The 19001-nt window shown below is 42.6% G+C and overlaps 1 protein-coding gene and 1 pseudogene across 3 annotated transcripts in view; one reads left to right on the forward strand and one right to left on the reverse strand.

Annotated features, from left to right (window-relative positions):
• The first annotated feature begins 3086 nt into the window (after nucleotides 1-3086).
• Nucleotides 3087-6572, forward strand: LOC109471886 (annotated as a pseudogene).
• Nucleotides 6573-6995: 423 nt separating this feature from the next.
• LOC109471885 (coiled-coil domain-containing protein 87-like) overlaps nucleotides 6996-19001 on the reverse strand; it is a 17154-nt gene continuing 5148 nt past the window's right edge. Inside the window, exons 1-26 of one of the 3 annotated variants that reach the window (XM_019771317.1) lie at nucleotides 18885-18990; nucleotides 18562-18611; nucleotides 18278-18391; nucleotides 17957-18028; nucleotides 17572-17668; nucleotides 17314-17395; nucleotides 16938-17127; nucleotides 16719-16784; nucleotides 16404-16497; nucleotides 15915-15987; nucleotides 14940-15126; nucleotides 14563-14603; nucleotides 14164-14278; nucleotides 13487-13651; nucleotides 12781-12999; nucleotides 12427-12587; nucleotides 11131-11179; nucleotides 10491-10637; nucleotides 10026-10138; nucleotides 9595-9710; nucleotides 9220-9437; nucleotides 8887-9015; nucleotides 8486-8600; nucleotides 8129-8190; nucleotides 7902-7982; nucleotides 6996-7697 (exon numbers count right to left, since the gene is read on the reverse strand). In XM_019771317.1, the coding sequence (XP_019626876.1) occupies nucleotides 7536-7697; nucleotides 7902-7982; nucleotides 8129-8190; nucleotides 8486-8600; nucleotides 8887-9015; nucleotides 9220-9437; nucleotides 9595-9710; nucleotides 10026-10138; nucleotides 10491-10637; nucleotides 11131-11179; nucleotides 12427-12587; nucleotides 12781-12999; nucleotides 13487-13651; nucleotides 14164-14278; nucleotides 14563-14603; nucleotides 14940-15126; nucleotides 15915-15987; nucleotides 16404-16497; nucleotides 16719-16784; nucleotides 16938-17127; nucleotides 17314-17395; nucleotides 17572-17668; nucleotides 17957-18028; nucleotides 18278-18313 (2790 nt within the window). In that variant the 5' untranslated portion in view covers nucleotides 18314-18391; nucleotides 18562-18611; nucleotides 18885-18990 and the 3' untranslated portion in view covers nucleotides 6996-7535. Of the gene's footprint in view, nucleotides 7698-7901; nucleotides 7983-8128; nucleotides 8191-8485; nucleotides 8601-8886; nucleotides 9016-9219; nucleotides 9438-9594; nucleotides 9711-10025; nucleotides 10139-10490; nucleotides 10638-11130; nucleotides 11180-12426; nucleotides 12588-12780; nucleotides 13000-13486; nucleotides 13652-14163; nucleotides 14279-14562; nucleotides 14604-14939; nucleotides 15127-15914; nucleotides 15988-16403; nucleotides 16498-16718; nucleotides 16785-16937; nucleotides 17128-17313; nucleotides 17396-17571; nucleotides 17669-17956; nucleotides 18029-18277; nucleotides 18392-18561; nucleotides 18612-18884; nucleotides 18991-19001 lie in introns of those variants that run through there. The other 2 variants (XM_019771315.1, XM_019771316.1) reach the window with 2 other exon arrangements.

A 19001-nucleotide genomic window follows, 5' to 3' on the forward strand; every position in this document is an offset into this window, starting at 1 on the left:
AAGCGGGCGAAGCCGTTAACCAAGAAATTAAATTGGTATGGCCTTAAACAGTTTTATAAATATTGTTATACATGTACATGCGACTCAGACAAATAGAAAACAAACAAGCAAACAAACAAATGCAGAATTTTTGTGCAGTTCATCATACAATTTACTTCTACTAAGTTCTAGTTATTCTACCATTTGGAGAAACAACCTTTCAGAATTAATATAACATAAGTCAGGGTTCAGCATTCATGTTCTTGTTGAGAAGTAAAGCTGGCACTTCCAAGAATTCCAGAATGTGATGCATAGACATCTCCAGCTCCTGCTGTGTGATCAGTTTCTCCTTTTTGGCAAATGCACTAGAAAAAAAGAGAAATAATCTAGGCCAGCAGTATATATATACAGAGATGTCAATAACCAAAAAATTAGGTACAAAAGACCAAACGTATCTGAAGTGTATGGTTTTACCAGGTCTCAAGAGCTATGAACCATTACGAACAAACATTACCTGTATAGTCTTTTAGTTGAAGATAAAGGACAATGCAAATATACCTATACAGTAGTGCCTTACCTGGTCCCCAGATAAAAAGGGGCCACATGCACGCATGCAAATGTATGGTACCTTACCTGGTCCCCAGAGCTAAGAGCTCTGCAAATATTACCTGTACAGTGCCTTACCTGGTCCCCAGATCTAAGAGCCACCCATATATTACCTGTACAGTGCCTAACCTGGTCCTCAGACCTAAGAGCCGCACAATTATTACCTGTACGATGCCTTACCTGGTCCCCAAATCTAAGAGCCGTGCATATATTGCTTGTACAGTGCATTACCTGGTCCCCAGACCTAAGAGCCGTGCAATTATTACCTGTACGGTACCTTACCTAGTCCTTAAACCCAAGAGCAGCGCAATTTTTTAACTGTACGGAACCTCACCTGGTCCCTAGTCTAGAAAATAAACTCTACTCACCTGTACGGAACCTCACCTGGTCTACAGTCAGAGAAAATAAACTGTACTCACCTGTACGACACCTCACCTGGTCTACAGTCAGAGAAAATAAAGTGTACTCACGTGTACGGCACCTCACCTGGTCTACAGTCTAGAAAATAAACTGTACTCACCTGCACGGCACCTCACCTGGTCTACAGTCTAGAAAAAAAAGTGTACTCACCTGCACGGCATCTCACCTGGTCTCCAAGTCTAGAAAATAAAGTGTACTCACCTGTACGGCACCTCACCTGGTCTACAGTCTAGAAAATAAACTGTACTCACCTGCACGGCACCTCACCTGGTCTACAGTCTAGAAAAAAAGTGTGCTCACCTGTACGGCACCTCACCTGGTCTACAGTCTAGAAAATAAACTGTACTCACCTGCACGGCACCTCACCTGGTCTACAGTCTAGAAAAAAAAGTGTACTCACCTGTACGGCACCTCACCTGGTCTCCAAGTCTAGAAAAATGACTCTACTCACCTGTACGGCACCTCACCTGGTCTACAGTCTAGAAAAAAGTGTACTCACCTGTACGACACCTCACCTGGTCCCTAGTCTAGAAAATGACTCTATTCACCTGTACGGCACCTCACCTGGTCTACAGTCTAGAAAAATTACTCTACTCACCTGTAAGGTACCTCTCCTGGTCCATTGTCAACCCAAGTCAAAGGAAATACACGTAACTCACCTGTAAGGTACCTCACCTGGTCCATAGTCAACCCAAGTCAAAGGAAATACACGTAACTCACCTGTAAGGTGCCTCACTTGGTCTATTGTCAACCCAAGTCAAAGGAAATACACGTAACTCACCTGTAAGGTGCCTCACCTGGTCTATTGTCAACCCAAGTCAAAGGAAATACACGTAACTCACCTGTAAGGTGCCTCACCTGGTCTATTGTCAACCCAAGTCAAAGGAAATACACGTAACTCACCTGTAAGGTGCCTCACCTGGTCTATTGTCAACCCAAGTCAAAGGAAATACACGTAACTCACCTGTAAGGTGCCTCACCTGGTCTATTGTCAACCCAAGTCAAAGGAAATACACGTAACTCACCTGTAAGGTGCCTCACCTGGTCTATTGTCAACCCAAGTCAAAGGAAATACACGTAACTCACCTGTAAGGTGCCTCACCTGGTCTATTGTCAACCCAAGTCAAAGGAAATACACGTAACTCACCTGTAAGGTGCCTCACCTGGTCTATTGTCAACCCAAGTCAAAGGAAATACACGTAACTCACCTGTAAGGTACCTCACCTGGTCCATAGTCAACCCAAGTCAAAGGAAATACACGTCAGTCACCTGTAAGGTGTCTCACCTGGTCCCCAGACCTGACAGCCCTGCAATTATTACTTGTACGGTGCAAATGTTTCCTGTATTAGCTGCCTTACCTAGTCCCAGAGCTAAAAAAAAAAAAGAGCCCAGATGTAAAAGCCACACAAATATAACGTTGATGACCAATTTGGTCCCCATTACCTACATGTAACGTTATATGGAGTGTTACCTGGTCCCCAGAGCTTAAATCCCCTCAAATATGATCTGAACTGTGCTTTTCCTTGTCCCCAGAGGTAAGAGCCACACAAATGCAGTGAATATAGACGTAAAAGTTGACGTTTTTGCACGTAAATGGAGGGAAAGACGCAGGTAGCCCTCCCCACACTACCGAAACTGAGGTATTGCTGCAGCATATGAGTAGCAGTCCAGCCCTACGCGTCACTTCCGGTGACCTCCAGTGACCTCCGCCTCGTTCTCGACCTCTACCCTTAGCCCAATGTGAAAAAGTATCTCCCCAAAAAACATGCGCGTGCATGAGAGGGGTATGTAACCAGGCACTTGGCGGAGCAAGGAGAGCCAGAGTACTGTTCTGTATCAAACTGCGATTGAAATCTCAACCACAGCCTTCAACTACGTGAGGTGAGTTTCCCAGGACCACAGTGACGTAACGTGACTGGGAGTTGATCCAATCCAATGGATGGACAAATCGTAATTAGTTTTAAGTATGTGCCCCGCATATGGTGCAAAAATTTGCCATGTCCTGTTTTCTGGGATGCGGGTGGGAGGGGCTTACTAGTACATCGGTATTACATGCTCGGTGGGAATAACCTTGTAACGACAGCTGTGCGGCTATGCACACGGTAGCTCGGTCCAGATTTTATCACGATATTATTTCTGTACCATCATGTGATACCTATTATTTACTATCATGTGATACTTTATATTTGTCATCATGTGATACCTCGACTTCACTTGACTATTAATGAGTACTTATTCATAAGTGTATATATTTTGCATGTGAGATCATGTATTAGCCCGTGAAACACAAACACCATTGTCCGTGGCTATTCTAAGGTTAACAAGCACAGGAGGCTGACCGAAGTTGGTCAGGCAGCTATAAATTAGCGATACAAGCAGGTCAGGTCATGTATATGATATACACTGTACTGTATTATCATTCCAATACATGTGTAATATTTGAAGTCTAGTGGTACTTTGGTATCTAGCGTCTATATGTATTTTCCAGAAGTATACCAGTGGAAGACCATGGCAGGTGAGGAGGAGTCAGGAGCTCAAGCAGGAAGCACCCAGCCATACTCCCGCTGGCAGTCCGACCTGGACAGTGTGAGTGTCAGCACCGAGGGGCAGGCTCCCCGTGTTGTAGGGGGGGAGGGCAGCTGGCAGACAGGGGTGAAAGGAATCGTCATCAAAATTCTCATCATTATCCTCATCTTTATGTTCGGTCTTGTCATCGGATATGTCATACGGAGAGAAGTCCATAAGAAGACATCATCTCCCTGTGGTGGAATGTTGCAGGACTATGATGAAAAGATCGCAGGACAGCTCCTTCAGGAAGTCAGCTTGGAGGAGTTGGAAGAGCAGCTGAGACGTTTCTCCACGGCACCACACCTGGCAGGGACGCAGGAAGTAGGAATCATGGCTGAAGACATCACTGGTATGTGGCAGGACTGGGGACTGAACACAACAGTCAGGTCCTACTATGCACTCCTGTCCTACCCTGATGCATCAAACCCTAACAAAGTGTTCCTGATGAGTGGTGACAGCGTGACAGAGACATTGACACCCGATGATGCCCAGTCTCCCCGCGACAGCACCGTCCTACCCTATGCTGCATACAGTAAAAGCGGAAGTGCAACAGGAAAACTTGTCTATGTGAACTTTGGGCGTGGAGAGGATTTTCATTACCTGGAAAATCAAGGGGTCAACTTGACAGGTAAGATAGCGATCGCCCGCCTGGGGCAGGTGTATGTCGGGGACAAAGTCAGGCATGCTGAGATGGCAGGTGCAGCTGCTCTTCTGCTGTATCCTGATCCAGCACAGTACCAACCCGCGGGGGCTGACCGGGGATGGACGCTACCAGAAGACGGCGTATTCCGGGGTGATGTACGCATTACATACGGTGACCCTCTGACCCCTGGGTATCCTGCCTTGGAAGGGATGTTCCATTTGAATGAGAGTGACGCTGACCTGCCAGGCATCCTTGTTCAGCCAATCAGCATAGCTGATGCAAGGAAGGTCTTGGGACTCTTGGATGGAACCACTGCCCCACCTGATTGGTGGGGGATGACACAACAGATAGACCAGAGGGCAGAAAACAACAGACAAGTCAGAGTGCAGATCAATAACAAACAATCAATTAAGCAGGTCAAGAATGTGATTGCATCCATTCCTGGAGCTGTTGAGCCAGACAGGTACGTTGTCGTTGGCAACCATCGTGATGCCTGGACCTACGGAGGAGTGGAACCAAGCACTGGTACTGCCTGCCTCATGGAGCTGGTACGTACTGTTGGACTGCTGCTGAACAAGAAATGGCGCCCAAGGAGAAGTATCATATTTGCCAGCTGGGACGGAGGTGAATTTGGACAGATTGGCTCCACAGAGTGGGTAGAGGAAAATATCAAAGAGATGGGAGAGAAAGCTGTGGCCTATCTGAACTTGGATGGAGCTGTGATGGGGAACTACTCCTTCTATGCTGAAGCTAGCCCACTTCTGCAGAAGGTTGTGCAGGATGCCAGCAAGACTGTCAGAGATCCTCATGGGGTCTTCAGTGTGTACGATGAATGGGCTGAGAGATTTCCAGCAGGTCCTGACGCACAGACCCCAAAAGTTGACCTTCTTGGAGCTGGCAGCGACTATGCCGCATTCCTACTCCAAGCAGGAGTACCATCTCTGGACCTTCAGTACACTTTGGACCCTAGCTTTAACTAGTCCTTTTACCCAGTTTATCACACAGTGTATGACAACTACTACTATGTGAAGAACTTTATTGATCCAGACATGTCTTACCACAGGGCAGTAACCCAAGTTCTTGGAAACACATTGCTGAGGCTGTCTGATTCAACCCTCCTTCCGTTCAGTCTAGGTGGGTACGCTAAGATGATCGAAGACTTCACCAATGCAGCAGAGGCATCCTACAAAAACAAGCTTGAGCAGCAGGGGCTAGAATTACACTTAAGCAAGGTAAAGGTTGCTTCCGAGGAGTTTGCATTGGCAGCCGCCTTGGCAGAAGCAAAAGCTGCAAAAACAGACGTCGCCAACCCCCTGGAAGTTCGCCGGGTCAATGATAAGATGATGCAAGTGGACCGCTTGTTCTTGATCCCTGGTGGTGTCCTTGAGAAACCCCTCTACAAACACCTGCTGTTGTCACCCAGCAAAAATGACTGCCTGCAGCTTGAGGAGGGAGTCTGCCAGTACAGGGGGAACACTTTCCCTGGACTGTTTGGTGCAATGAAGGAGGTGGAGTCCACAGGAAAGTGGGCTACTGTCCAGAAGCAGCTGTCAATCATCAGTATAGCTATCCAATCAGCAACAGAATTTCTGAACAAATAATGTTTTTTTTTAATTATTTGTAAATCTTTGACATGCTGACATCTCATGGCAGTTAAGTGAAATAATTGCATAGTATGTAAATTTTCCAGTGAATCCAACTGTCAGCATGATAAATTGATGTATAGAATTGTGACTTAACATTCAGATTGTATTGTTGAGGTACCTCAAGTTAGGCCAACCTTGTCTTCCAAGGCTTGGCCGATAGAAGATTCTTAGTGATGTTTGATTTCTTTTAAATTGTGCTTGAACCATACTGTGTTCTTCTTGAGTATATCTAGGAGAGGAATATATTGCTTTAACAGGTGTAAATGGATATACATTGTGTTTAGCTTTGAGTGTTATTTGCATGACAAAAGGTTTGGTATACAGTATACTGTCAGCTGGTTTAGGTAAGAGGACTAGCCCTACAGCAAGGCAATGTTGCCAGTTTTCACGGAAGACATACATGTATATAAGGCCAGTAGGGGTGATGTGCTCTTTAAATTTGTTTATTTATTGTAGATGATATTGTAGTTTCCATCTACAACACACTGAAAAATTTGCAACTATGCATATTTTTTCTTTATTTTTTTGTGAGTATATTATTTACTTTTATTATAAATTGTGCAATCCTCAGCACTTGGTTTCCTAAGTAACCAGCACAAAATTTGATGCCATACAGCACCAATAGATGTAGTGCATTTTCATTATATAATTACAACACCAATAGAGCAAATTATATTACTACTATTAGACACACTGTGGATAACTGCCTTGTTTGTGTGAGGTAAACTTGAGAATTAAGACATGATGACTTGTTAACTAGTGACATTTCTCTAAATCAGTGTTTGTCCAATAACATACTGGTACTTATTTGGCCGTAGGAGGGTAAATGTGGTTATTGTGTGTAACAAGTTCCCAGTTGAAAATTTTGCAAACCAGCATCAATAGAATGAAAATGCAAAGTCATATGTCTTGAGTCATGATTTTTGAGATCTACAGTATTACTCAGACTTTCATGAAATGTGATTTTCTTTGCATACCCAACTGGCAATGAAGCACACACCTTGTTTAATTAAATCTACCAGTATCTGCCAATCAAGAGGATGAGCTGGTGTCATCTGATTGGGATTGTGGCCTACCTCTTCCATCCCCCCATATAATAACTCTAAAAGAATCACAAGGCACAAAAGACATAATTCAATGTGTTCAAAAGGTACCTTTGTTTACAAGAATGACAAGATTGTGCAAATCAACAGTATTGCATAGACCAGTGTACATCATACATATGAGTTTGAAGATTTTTCTTTTTTGTGGCCTTTCCTCACATGGGAAATCTTTGGATAGATTTCAAAGTTTAAGCTATTCTCAAAACATTTTTATCAAATAAACTTGTGGAAAGGCAGTACACAAGCAGTGATTTCACACATGGCCACACGTCGTCACCCTACAATAAATACCAGTAGTGCAGCAAACCATTTCAGACTGCAGAAAATGCAGTCTTGTAAGTCGTGAAATGGCTTTAACAATTTTGGCACAATCTACTTGGACTAAACAGTACATCTGTGCCCTTTTGGACGGGATTATATTGTACATGTATGGGCAAAGCTGTATCACAGCCACAGGTACTTTTTCACCAGATTTCTGTAAGGTTTAGGCACTGTAACAAGCTGCTTTCACAAGCTAACACAGGAATCCACAACTAGAATGACTTCAGCTGGTATCAAAAGTGGTGAGTCTTACAGCACAGGCCTGGACAGTGATATGGGAGCCAGTTCGGCCACCTTGACCGGTACCTGAGTCATCATGCCTATCTCTAGAGCCTGCTCCCTCCTCTCCTGCTGCAGCCAGTACAACATCTCTGTCCGGTCCCACTTCATCTTGTCCATATATGGGCGGCCCTGCAGGAAAACGATAGAACATCTAGTTTCTCAGAAACATTACACTTTAGGGCTGAACAGTTCAATCTGTTGCTCCTCACTTAAAAGAATTACACTAAACTGAAAGATTAACATAAAAACTGACAGAGGCTTTCTCCTTGTCCTTATGTTTTTATCAATGTCCTCCTTTGCATAAAGTTTTACAAAATGTATTGACATCTGTACCTGAAATGAAATGCTATCCTGGAAATTTTTGGCAACTTTCTTTACAGCATCACCAGCCTTCTTGTCCAGAACATCAAGACGCTGTGAACAAAGAGAAAATTATTATCATAAAAAATACATTATGCACAAAACTGTCAATCTGAAGAAAAACTGGTAGCACTTAATTTTTACATGTTAAAAAAATCATAGATTCTGTAATAACATCCTTGTCTGTGACCAACTCTTACCCTCAGAAGCTCTGTCCGTTGCTTGGACTCTTCCATTCTGGCCACAGAGGACCCTCTGTACCCTGTAAGTACATTGTACAAGTTTCATTAGCAGAAAACGACAATGAAAAAGAAAATTAGAGGATCATCAAAATTATATTTCCTTGGTTAAATATTGTGATTCCATAGCAGTTTCCACCCTTCTCTATCACATGGTAACAAGAGATGACACTTAAAAAGTCTTCATGATGATTTGAACCTATTAATGTACCAGTATAACTTTGCACTGTGTAGCACCTGTACATATTGAGTCTAACATACGTTACCTGGGGGCCAAGGTGATAAACTATTAAAATACAAGCTACAAAAACTAAGTACCTCTTTCAAAAAACCTGTTGGGATCAGAGGCCTGTCGTTCAAATCTTTCCAGTTGGGACAGCGCTGCCTCTCGTTTCAAGATCAGACATGTGGCCTTCTCCCATGCCTTGATGGACTGAAATCAAAAGCATCCATTATATCAACAGACGTATTAGAGTCTATATCATTCAATTCATAGTAGTAGAAAAGAAAGAATTGGCAGATAGCTAATCGTGATGAAACACAAGAAAAATGTAATGACTTTTGGGCTGTGCCTATTGCAGCCCTCTTCAGGTTTGAAAGAAGAGCGATAGATTTTTTTTCACAATTTTGACAATGGCCAACAACAGGACACCTGCCTATCAACCAATCTAATATAGGAAAGAATGCATGTTATTTGCCCATGTCAGATCATCCCCTACCTCGGGAAGTTTGCTGATGTAAGCATCTGAGCTGTACTTGATGGCCATGTCCAGTTTCTGTCCGTCCGGCATCTGTAGGTCTGACCACACCTTCTCCAGCCTCTCCTGGGCAGTCAGATCTACTGGCTTCTGTACAGGCACAGCAGCAACAACTCTTTGGTCAAGTGTTTGAAATTTTGTCTTGAAATTCCAAATTTGAAAAGGTTACCAAAACAACAATCCACTCAGGCCCTACGGAAGGTACATTGTAGCTGAGTTACTATTTTGTCTTTTAGGTTGTGAATAAAGAATTTTGACAGATAGGTGTTGATAGATTTCCCTGACACCACTCACCTCTGTCTCCTTGGCCTCTCCCTCCCCTGACTTCTTACTAGTTCCTGCTGTAGTTGTCCTGGACCCAGAGCCTTTCTGTGAAGGAACCCCCAGTGACGACGGGGAGCGAGCAGAAGCCGGGTGGGAGGAGGACCTTCCAGGGGACAGGCCTGACGGGGAAGCCTGCAGCCTGTCTGCCCGCGGGGTCTCCTCTAAACTGGACGGGTATCCTTCATCATCTGTCAACAAATCATGTAAATAACTTATTATAAACCCATGCCCAAAGGTTGATTGCAACTCAACCTGGCAGTGTGCCTTTGTAGACTCAAATATCTCATATTAGAAGCAAAGAAGCAGAATCTGTGGATTTGGATTCAGCAAACTCAGTGCACATACCTTCTACTGATGGGTCCCTCCCCAGCCCACCTAGCAGGATGCTGTTGACATTCCACATGCCAGAGACAAACTCTGTCTTCTTCTGACGCAGTTCCTCGATCTTCTGTTCCTTTTCACTGCAGGAGGTGTGACAAGGATGGGGAGAAAAAGCTTCATTCAAAAAGTGTAATTTTCATTGTACAAAGTTTTCCTCGTCATATGTTAATTAAGGGTTGAAGACACTTCAGACAGCCATAACCAGATGACCAACACAGCTGAACGTAAGCCTGGTAATCAGGTCATAAGGTCACTAGATGGATGTATAGATGGTTTCTATTTGAGATTAACACAAGGGACAGACTTTAAACTGTTATCAAAGCTCACAACTGGAGAAGGTGTACTGTGTACTGTGTACAGACACACTGTAGGCAGTAGAAGTGATTATCACTTACAGCGCCTGCTGCTGCCTCTTGCTGGTCAGACGTTTCCCCTGCTCTGTTTCCTCCTCATCCTCGCTATCCTCGCTGTCGTAGAAGTGGAACACCACGCCCATGAAGTCTGACTCCTGAGACAAACGTGATCTCACAATGAGTTGATATGCCGGAGCTGTGTTAGTGTGCCAGTCAACAGAACATAGTGGAGCTTCTATACTTATCCAGGTTAATGTGGAATACAGCTTTTCAAACAGAGGCTTGTATGAAGTCATCATTTTTCTTAATGTGGGACATTGATGCTGCCCAGTTACACCTCTAAGTTCTGACACACCTATGTTCATGTTTTGATAACCCTAAGCCTTAGTATAATGTCAGAACATAAGGGTACATACATGTAGGGGTGTCAGAACATGCAACGGTGTCTCCAATGCTGTCAGTTTTGGTACATTGTAAGTGCAGACTACACTGTTCCTAGCTTCTTACTTGTGTGGAGAGGTACTTGAGATAGTCGTCGGTGTTGATGGTAGATTTCCACCAGGCCAACCAGGAGGCATACGCCCGGGATGACTTCTGGTCACTGGTGTGCTGGGAGGGCGGCAGGCTGGCAAAAATCGTCTCCATGTCCTTGTCCTGTGAAAACAAGGTGATGAGTGGAGTGCTACAACTAGAGTTCAATTATATCATCAGGGAGAATGCTTTGGTTGTAGTTTCCACATCATGACTGGAAGATGCACCCCTTACTAATTGACATATCAAATTGTGAAAGTTAAATTGGTTAAAATCCAATGTCATGCAACATTTTAGTCACAAACACCAGCAAGACCACTTTGATATTACAAAAATCTAATGGGCAAAGTTTGGTGAATCATTTATATTACTCTTAATACTACATATCAACACTGCAGTTACATCTTGTTCTGACTTTCTAATTTATCATATATAGTTCTTTTTTGAGTTGCTAGGTGATGCAAATCAAATAAATTAGACAACACTAGCAATGTTGTTAATAGTGTTGGGTGTTTATGCTTAATCTATATACAGTCTTAATCCTTCATTGTTCGTTACCATCGAAACCACAATAGAAGTCCTATATAAGGATGAGGTTTAAATTAGAGAAACCTACCATGACAGGTCCTGGCTTTGCAGCTGTGCCGGGTGCCTGTATAACAGGACTGCTCAACAAAGGAAAGAAGACAATTAGTGTGTTGGGTTCTTTTCAAAAAGAAGTACAAGTCGTATGAGGTCCATTGGGAAAGATACAACTCCTAAACGACATTCCCAGCATAGCAATAATGCATAAAGCATAACAACTAACTCCTTTTAGTCTTACTACCTTACCCAGCATCACTGCATTGCCTGAAGGACTGTCTAGCAACTTCAAGATCCTCATGTTGCCCTACGCTCTTTGCCAGATGCTGAGGTTGCCCTATGCTCTTTGCCAGATCCTCAGGTTGCCCTAAGTTCTTTGCTAGATCCTCAGTTTGCACTATTCTCTTTGCCAAATCCTGAGGTTGCACTAAGCTCTTTGCCAGATTCTCAGTTTTCCATAAGCTCTTTGCCACATTTTGAGGTTGCCCTAAGGTCTTTGCCAGATTTGTAGGTTTCCTTAAGCTCTTGGCCAGAACTCCAGGTTTTCCTAAGCTTTTTGTCCCAGCCATGGCCAGCTTGACTTTAGCCAATAGTCTGCCTTTCTGCAATGCCCTTCTGACTATTTTTTTGCGGCGATTAATTTTCCTCTGCTTTATCCTATGCTGCTCTTTCCCCCATAACACAACTGTCTTAGCAAACATAGCGCTGGAAGAAAAAACATGCAGATTGAGAAAATGCACATTTAAACTCAAAAGAAGCTTTTCAAATCATCTGCAAAATAAGAAAATAAATGACAAAATGTAAAGATAAACAAGCAAATAGTGATAAACAGAAGTTTTAGATAAAACTATAGAATAAAAGATGAGACTCTAACAAGTTGACACATCACAACAGTAATATGAGGTGATGCGATGCCGTAACGGTTAGAGGAGTCTAAGGCCACACCAATTTAATTTCTTGGTTAACGGATTCGCCCGCTTCATTTTTTTCTGATTTGCAAATAAAAATAAAAATTCAGAATGAACTGCAGAATGCTCGTATTTTGCCCTGAACAGTTGAAAACAGTCCTTTTCATACTAGTTGTTACAGTTATTCCATCTTGCAATGCAATGGTATCATTAAAAGTTCAAAATTCATTGTTTAAATTTTGAACCAGCCTGGTGTTTTGACTTCATGGCTCCTATAATACCAATTTGGGCCATAATAGGATACCTAGGCCTGTTTTTATTTTTTTTCGCCCGCCCGCTCCATTATTTTTCTAGAAAAATCCGTTAACCAAGAAATCAAATTGGTGTGGCCTAATGGGGTTGCAAATAAAAGCCATGCCTACCTCTTGGCCCAGTCTCTCATGTCTCCCTCACCCCAGGGGGCCCTCTTCCCCACCTGCAGGCTGGGGTTGATGATACGGTCCTTCTTACGCTTGGACAGTGTTGACGACGCCACAGCTTTGGACACGTCTACGTTGGTAGAATGCTTCTCAACAATGTCATCCTAAAATGACAGGATAAATTCATTAGAAGTTGTACCTTAGACACTAAAGCCAAGTATGGAACCATAAACTGAGCTAGGTAACATGATTAGAGTAAAGGGCAAAAGACACATAATGTACTACTAAATCTGAAATGAAAAGCAGAAAGCAGAAATGCCTTCTAAAGATGCTGTAAGTATAATCAAGATATCAAACCTGATCGAACAACACGTGGTCTGTGGGCACAGTCCTCATGATCTCCTGGTACACATCGTTGATCTCCTTGTGCAGAAACAGGTTCCTGTCCAAGTGTTTGATGTCCGAGGGGGTAATGTCCCCCTGAAGGTCATTGTAAAGAGTCGCTGACCGCTGGATGGTGAGGGCTGACAGGCTGACCCGTTCACTGACCCTTACATCACTGGTCCTCACCACCATCTAAATATTCATCCATAAAGTATGTGTAAATGTAGTTAAGATCATTATCCTCCATCATCACATTCATTGTGACTCAAATGAGCCAAAAGCACCAAAAGGTAAAGCTTGCAATCCCACAGCTAGTCATCTTGAATAACTTGTACCGGTAATACAGGAAAATTATAGTCCCTCAATATTTCATTAGTACCACAGACCCAATCTTCAAGTAGGTGAAAATCATACCCAACTAAACTGCATTGTCGGGATATATCCAAAAACCACACTATGATTAGCTCATTGAAGCTTGCATCTGGTCTTTGTTCATGATACATGTACATGTACTAGTACTGTTAGTGTATGTGCTGAAATTAGCTGCTAGACACTTTTTTCTGAGTCAACAAAGACATCCACTTGAAAAACACTTTATACATTGTACAATTCCCACAGGTAACCCTTCAGCTTGACAAAAAACCTACTCTTGAGTTTTACTTTCAACTTGAGTACCAACCTTCTTTGACATCTTGGTAGATACCACTGCAGGCTGGGGGTGTGTAGGTTGTGCCAGGGGAATATTTTCTTCCTGCAGCTCCCTGGCCTCCTTCTCCTGCAGCTCCTGCAGCCGGGCCTGCAGCGCCTGCTGTTTCTCCTCAGACTCCTCACCTGTGGTCGTGGCCTGACGCAGGCAGAAAGGAAGGAAGGAAGAATGAATGTACAATAGGTGAAATAATCAATGAGCTTAATCTGCATATGTGCAGTGTGATGCATCATGGTTTATATGTCAAAGTTGAAGGCTCCTGAGACATAAACAAAACAATACATATAGTATTGACATGGTCTAGATAAGAGTGTTTACAAGTTAGGGACATTTACCTTTGATGGAAAACTGACTTATATGAATGTGAGTTTAAATCCCAGCTGTGACATTTACTCAACATTTATGCTACTACAGAAGGTTGCAGTACTTATTAGAACTGGACATTAAACTGTGGTTCACTGTTCATTGTACAATGTTCATTGTACAATGTACATGTACTTTCTCAGTACAACAAACAGTATATAATAATCAAACAGTGTACAAATCATCTGTTTTATGTGTCACAGCATACAGAAAAGTAGCTCAACTGTTCATTGAAGTCATTTAATCTTAACTGGTTCCAAATAACTTTCACATGACTTTTCCCTGACCTGTAGCAGCGGAGGCAGGTCCTCCTCATCCTGGTCCCCCTCGACAGGTTCCTGAGGAGCTCTGGCAGCCACCAGCTTCTGTAAGTCATCTGCCAGGTACTGTCTGCTGTCCAGTCTGGTGGGACGGCAGGGTTAACAAGTTACTATAGTCTTGCATTAAACATGATGTCTATTGACTGTTAATTCATTTTATGCAGTTGTAAATTATGCCAGTTTCTGTATATTATTGCAAAGGAAGGACAACGTGCAACTGTGTTGCCAATGATATTTGCATGGTGCATCAAGTTTAGACCATGTGCCTTTATTTTTTGTACAATGCAGATAGATAGACGCCTGTAGATGGGAGTACTACAGCCCTAGGTGGTGCTTTAAACTACAGTATATTTCAGCCATGCTCACTTTTTTCGTTCCTCATCTTCTTTGGTTGGCTTCCTTGGGATCTGAGTAAAGAGAAAAAGAAACAGATTGATACCTCCAACAAAGCTGACTCTTCAATAAAGTCAGTCCACACTATGCAGGCCTTTTCCACTTCATTTTTTTCAATGCTTCAGAATTTTTCCTTTAAATATGCTTTAAACTTCTCACGGCTGCCTAAACCTGTAACCAACACAGGTTTGGTGCCAAAAGGCTACTTCTCTACAGCAGAGTATACAAGATGCAAGAAGGCCTCTTGGCATTTCCTTAATGGTTGTTGTTTCAAAGTATGTGTTGTGTTAGCATGTTACTTAAACAAGTGACATAGGTTACACAATAGAGCAGGGTTTAGCGGATCTTACAGGTCTTGAGACTAATGGTTCCTCTGGTGTTGCAGCCCGTCTCTCCTGCTGAAAGTCGATGGTGACAGCTGTGGCCTTGTCGTCCAGGTGAATACTCAACTCCTCCAGCAGGTTTTCCCCAGCATCGAGTTCTGGCATGGACTGGGACTTCTGTAGTCTGAAGGTCTCATCTGCAGTTGCAAGTCTCCTGGGAAGGAACAGTTTTTACTGATTAAAGCATTACTGGGTATTAGGTCTTCTAGTTTCTTACTTTTTTACTTAGGCCCTTCGCCCCTGTCAGGGCATAGGCCACCGATGATGTTCTTCCACTGTACTCGTCTCTGGGCCTTCTTTCTCAGGTCCTGCCAGCTGGTGCTGATACTCTTCATCTCCTCCTCTGTGTCCCTTCTCCAGCTGTTCTCGGGTCTACCCCTCTTCCTCTTATCGTGTGGATTCCAGGTCAGGGCCTGCTGAGTGATACTAGAGTTGGCCTTCCTCAGTGTCCCATCCAGGACCATTTCCTCTTTAGAATCTGTTCTCTGATGGGTTTCTGACCGGCTCTGTCCCACAGCTCCTGCATGGTTGCTGAATCTGTCCCACCACCTAATAGTTTCTAGTTTCTGCTTCCTATGTATACTTGAGGTGTAACAGGCCATATAGTCCTTGTGAGAATATACCCAGGTGCACTTGGCAAGGGGCATATTCTGGTCTGTTACACAGCTAACCAGTAAATCATTCATTACACAGCATGTATTTATTGTAATTAACTGCAATTATTGTATTTTTTTCTATCATCAACCTACAAATGTAGTGGGATGACAAACATGTACTGAAAAAAGATATAACAAATAATCAACTCTACATCAAATTTGATACAACTCTTTTAAAGACAGGAATAAGAGGAGTTTCTCTTTTGGGACCTACCAAGTAAGGTCATACAGGCTGTAATCATATGTTGTCTGACTAACAATTGAAGGACTGCAGAAGATAACTTACTTTCCAATGTCCATCTGGCTGCTTCTCTCACTTGCCAGAGTCATCTGACTTCGACTGTGCACAGACATGATATCTACAAATAACATGGGGAGAAACGTAAGAAAGTATATTTTGCACATCATGCTGTCACTCATCAGTCAACAACCGTATTGGGCTTTTTTTTGTTCAAGGTGAACTTTCAAATCAGTGAGCTTCTAAACTGTATGACTATAATTTCTATCATACACTCAACCTTATAATATAATAGCAAAACTTGCTCAGTAAGTTTGAAAACCTGCCCTGTGGCCAACCCAGGGTAATGAGTTTGATGACATTTTAACAGTACAGGGGTAGCAGACCAGACTATGCCCCAGGCCAGAATACCAGTATACCCAGGTGTACTCTGACCAGGGGTATAGTTTGGCCTGTTACACCAAGTCCAAGTCCTATACTAATACAATGCAAGATCTGGTATCATGCAAAACTTTTCATATGCCACATCCAGTTTACCTGGTACTTCATATCCCTCTTCGTACTCAGACGGTGGGCGGGGCATGAGATCCTCCAGGACTTCAGTGTCTATCACTGGCATCTGATTATACATCTGTTAACAGAACAATTTATTATAAACATGTCCTCAAAACAAATAGGAATACAGTGTATATGGATCATTTATAGTACATGTAGCTGTCATTATATTCCTTATGGTTTAGAGTATTATCTTTGTCTCACAAATTCCAGGATACAAAATATGTACATATAACTACAGCTCCCTACTACTTTTAGTACCTCCTGGTAGCTGTACTGTGGTGTTAAGCTACTCACATCTCTGATTTCCCTCTCAGTATTAGTTTTCACTTTCCTCCTTGATTGTGGTCTGCTCAGTTCCAGCTGCAAAGAGCACAGAAAGACACTGTGTGAACTGTACACAAAATTTAAACTTGATCAGCATACAAAAATAGAATGACCACAACATTGTGGGTTTTGCATTACAATCCTGTAAAACTACTGTATCATAAAAAAGCAAAGATGCAGCTACTGTACCATTTGTTGATAGGATAATGGCTGTAATCCCTGTTTCTTCTTCTTCTTCTCCATCATGGAAGGGGAGATAGTTGTTGTGGGAGCCCGGGAGGAATAATCGTACCCAGTGTCACTCACATCAGCCTCCGCATCATCTGGCTTCTTCCTCATGTCTCCCACTATGTAGCGCCGGATGGCTAGGATGTTCAAACTGACAGAACACAAAATGAAAACTCATATTTCCAAATCAAAGAAGTATCCAAAAACCAAAATATTTGCAGATTAAAACAAAACACATTTGTTTCAATGACCACTAGTCTTCCGGCTAGTTTTTTTAAGGAGCACTTGACGGTGAAGATACAGTACTAAACCAAAGGAATCATCATCCAAAACTTACTATTTGTTAGCATCGATCCCTAGTTGAGTTCTCAGACGGCTCATGTTGGCTGGACCACTGAAGATTCCTCTCCTGTTTAAAACTGTTTAGCAGGCATAGGAAAAAACAAGCCAACTCAGTCTCAGAAACAAATTTCTCAAAAATCAGTTCAGTCATTTTTAGAAACTACTAGTACTAGTATGTTGTTTACTACATTCTGGCATTCTTACCTAGAAGGAAACAAAATGGTGGATAATTCACGCTTATTGACAATCCTACCTTCTGCCTTCTGCAGATAGTGGAGGAACAGTTGTTCACACACGGTAACGATGTGCACAGTTATCCTTCTCTGCAGCTCTTTGTTCTGCTCTGCAGACTGAAAACATAAAAAATGTTACCTCACTACCATTTTCAGAAGCAGTGTCAGCACAGCACAGTGAAATGAGTAATCTTACAAGCACCTGCTTATTGTAACAGATTCAAATGTGTGGCTGTACTGTAGTTATTCTTGGTATGCCTCAGGCTCCTCTCAGTACCCATATAACAGAAAATGACAGTCTTTCATCCTGGTAATCTTATTACCGTCTCCCAAATGAGAACTGACAAGGGAAACAACTGTAGAGCAGGATTCAAAAGAGTTACATTGCTATGGGACACCACTTACCAGAAATGGATCATCTACTTGTCTTCTGATATCAGGCCAAATGGAATTCAGCTCCCCCATGATGATCCCACCCTGCAAGATAATGTAAAATGATGGTACCTATTTCAGATACTGGAAAGGTAGGTAGATGTTGAGTAAAGTCTGTTTTTCAGATTTCCATTAAAATCTTGGTAACATATGTAACATGCTTGTATTTGTTTATATTCATTAGACATTAGACCATTCTAACAAATTACTACAAAACAAGACATTTTATCCATATCTAAACAATCATGATGCTTTCTATGACTGCTAACGAGCCTATCCAGACTTGGCACATACCAGGCTCTGTTGGTCCTCAGTGGAGATGTGCCTCATGTCTGTCCTCACACAGATCCTCCTTCTCACCAGCTTAGCGAGCACACCAAACGTCGCAGGTGGGGCCTTGATACTCTCCTAAAACATAAAACAAATCAATTGTTTTGTTTCTGTTTCAGACCACTAAAAAAGTTTACTTTTAATACCCGTCTTCTCAATTTAAGGTTCAGCCATGTGACTTTGTGAACATCATGACCTGATGTCTCTGTTGCTCAAACTCAAAGAAAAGGTCAGGATGCCATACTTACATCAATGGGAGTGACAGGCCTCTCAATTTCCAGGTCCTCTGTTTGTGGCTCTGAAAATAGAAACAAGGCAGTTGACACTCAGTTTCTGACACAAAATTCAAACCGCCTAACTACAAGATATTCCACCCAAAAGATATTCCACAAACACTTTACCTCAGCAAGTCTGATACCAGCAGTCAAACAACCCTTTACCCCCTCAAAATCTTGGCGCATTTTCCCCTACAAGTTAAAAGTCCCACTTAGTTACGATGTTGGCGCATCTTCCCCTACAAGTTAAAACTCCCACTTAGTTACGATGTAAGTTAAGAATGTCCTCTGCTTACCATCCTCATGGTGAAATGGAGCAAACAGAGTCAGTGGCACCTTGATGTCTGTCACCTGCTGTTCTATTTCCTCCTGTGGAAGTTAACATCACATCAGACTGTGGGACATGCAGGTCA

Source organism: Branchiostoma belcheri, unplaced genomic scaffold (genome assembly GCF_001625305.1).
Source record: "Branchiostoma belcheri isolate BF01 breed outbred unplaced genomic scaffold, Haploidv18h27 scaffold26, whole genome shotgun sequence".
Taxonomy (NCBI): domain Eukaryota; kingdom Metazoa; phylum Chordata; class Leptocardii; order Amphioxiformes; family Branchiostomatidae; genus Branchiostoma; species Branchiostoma belcheri.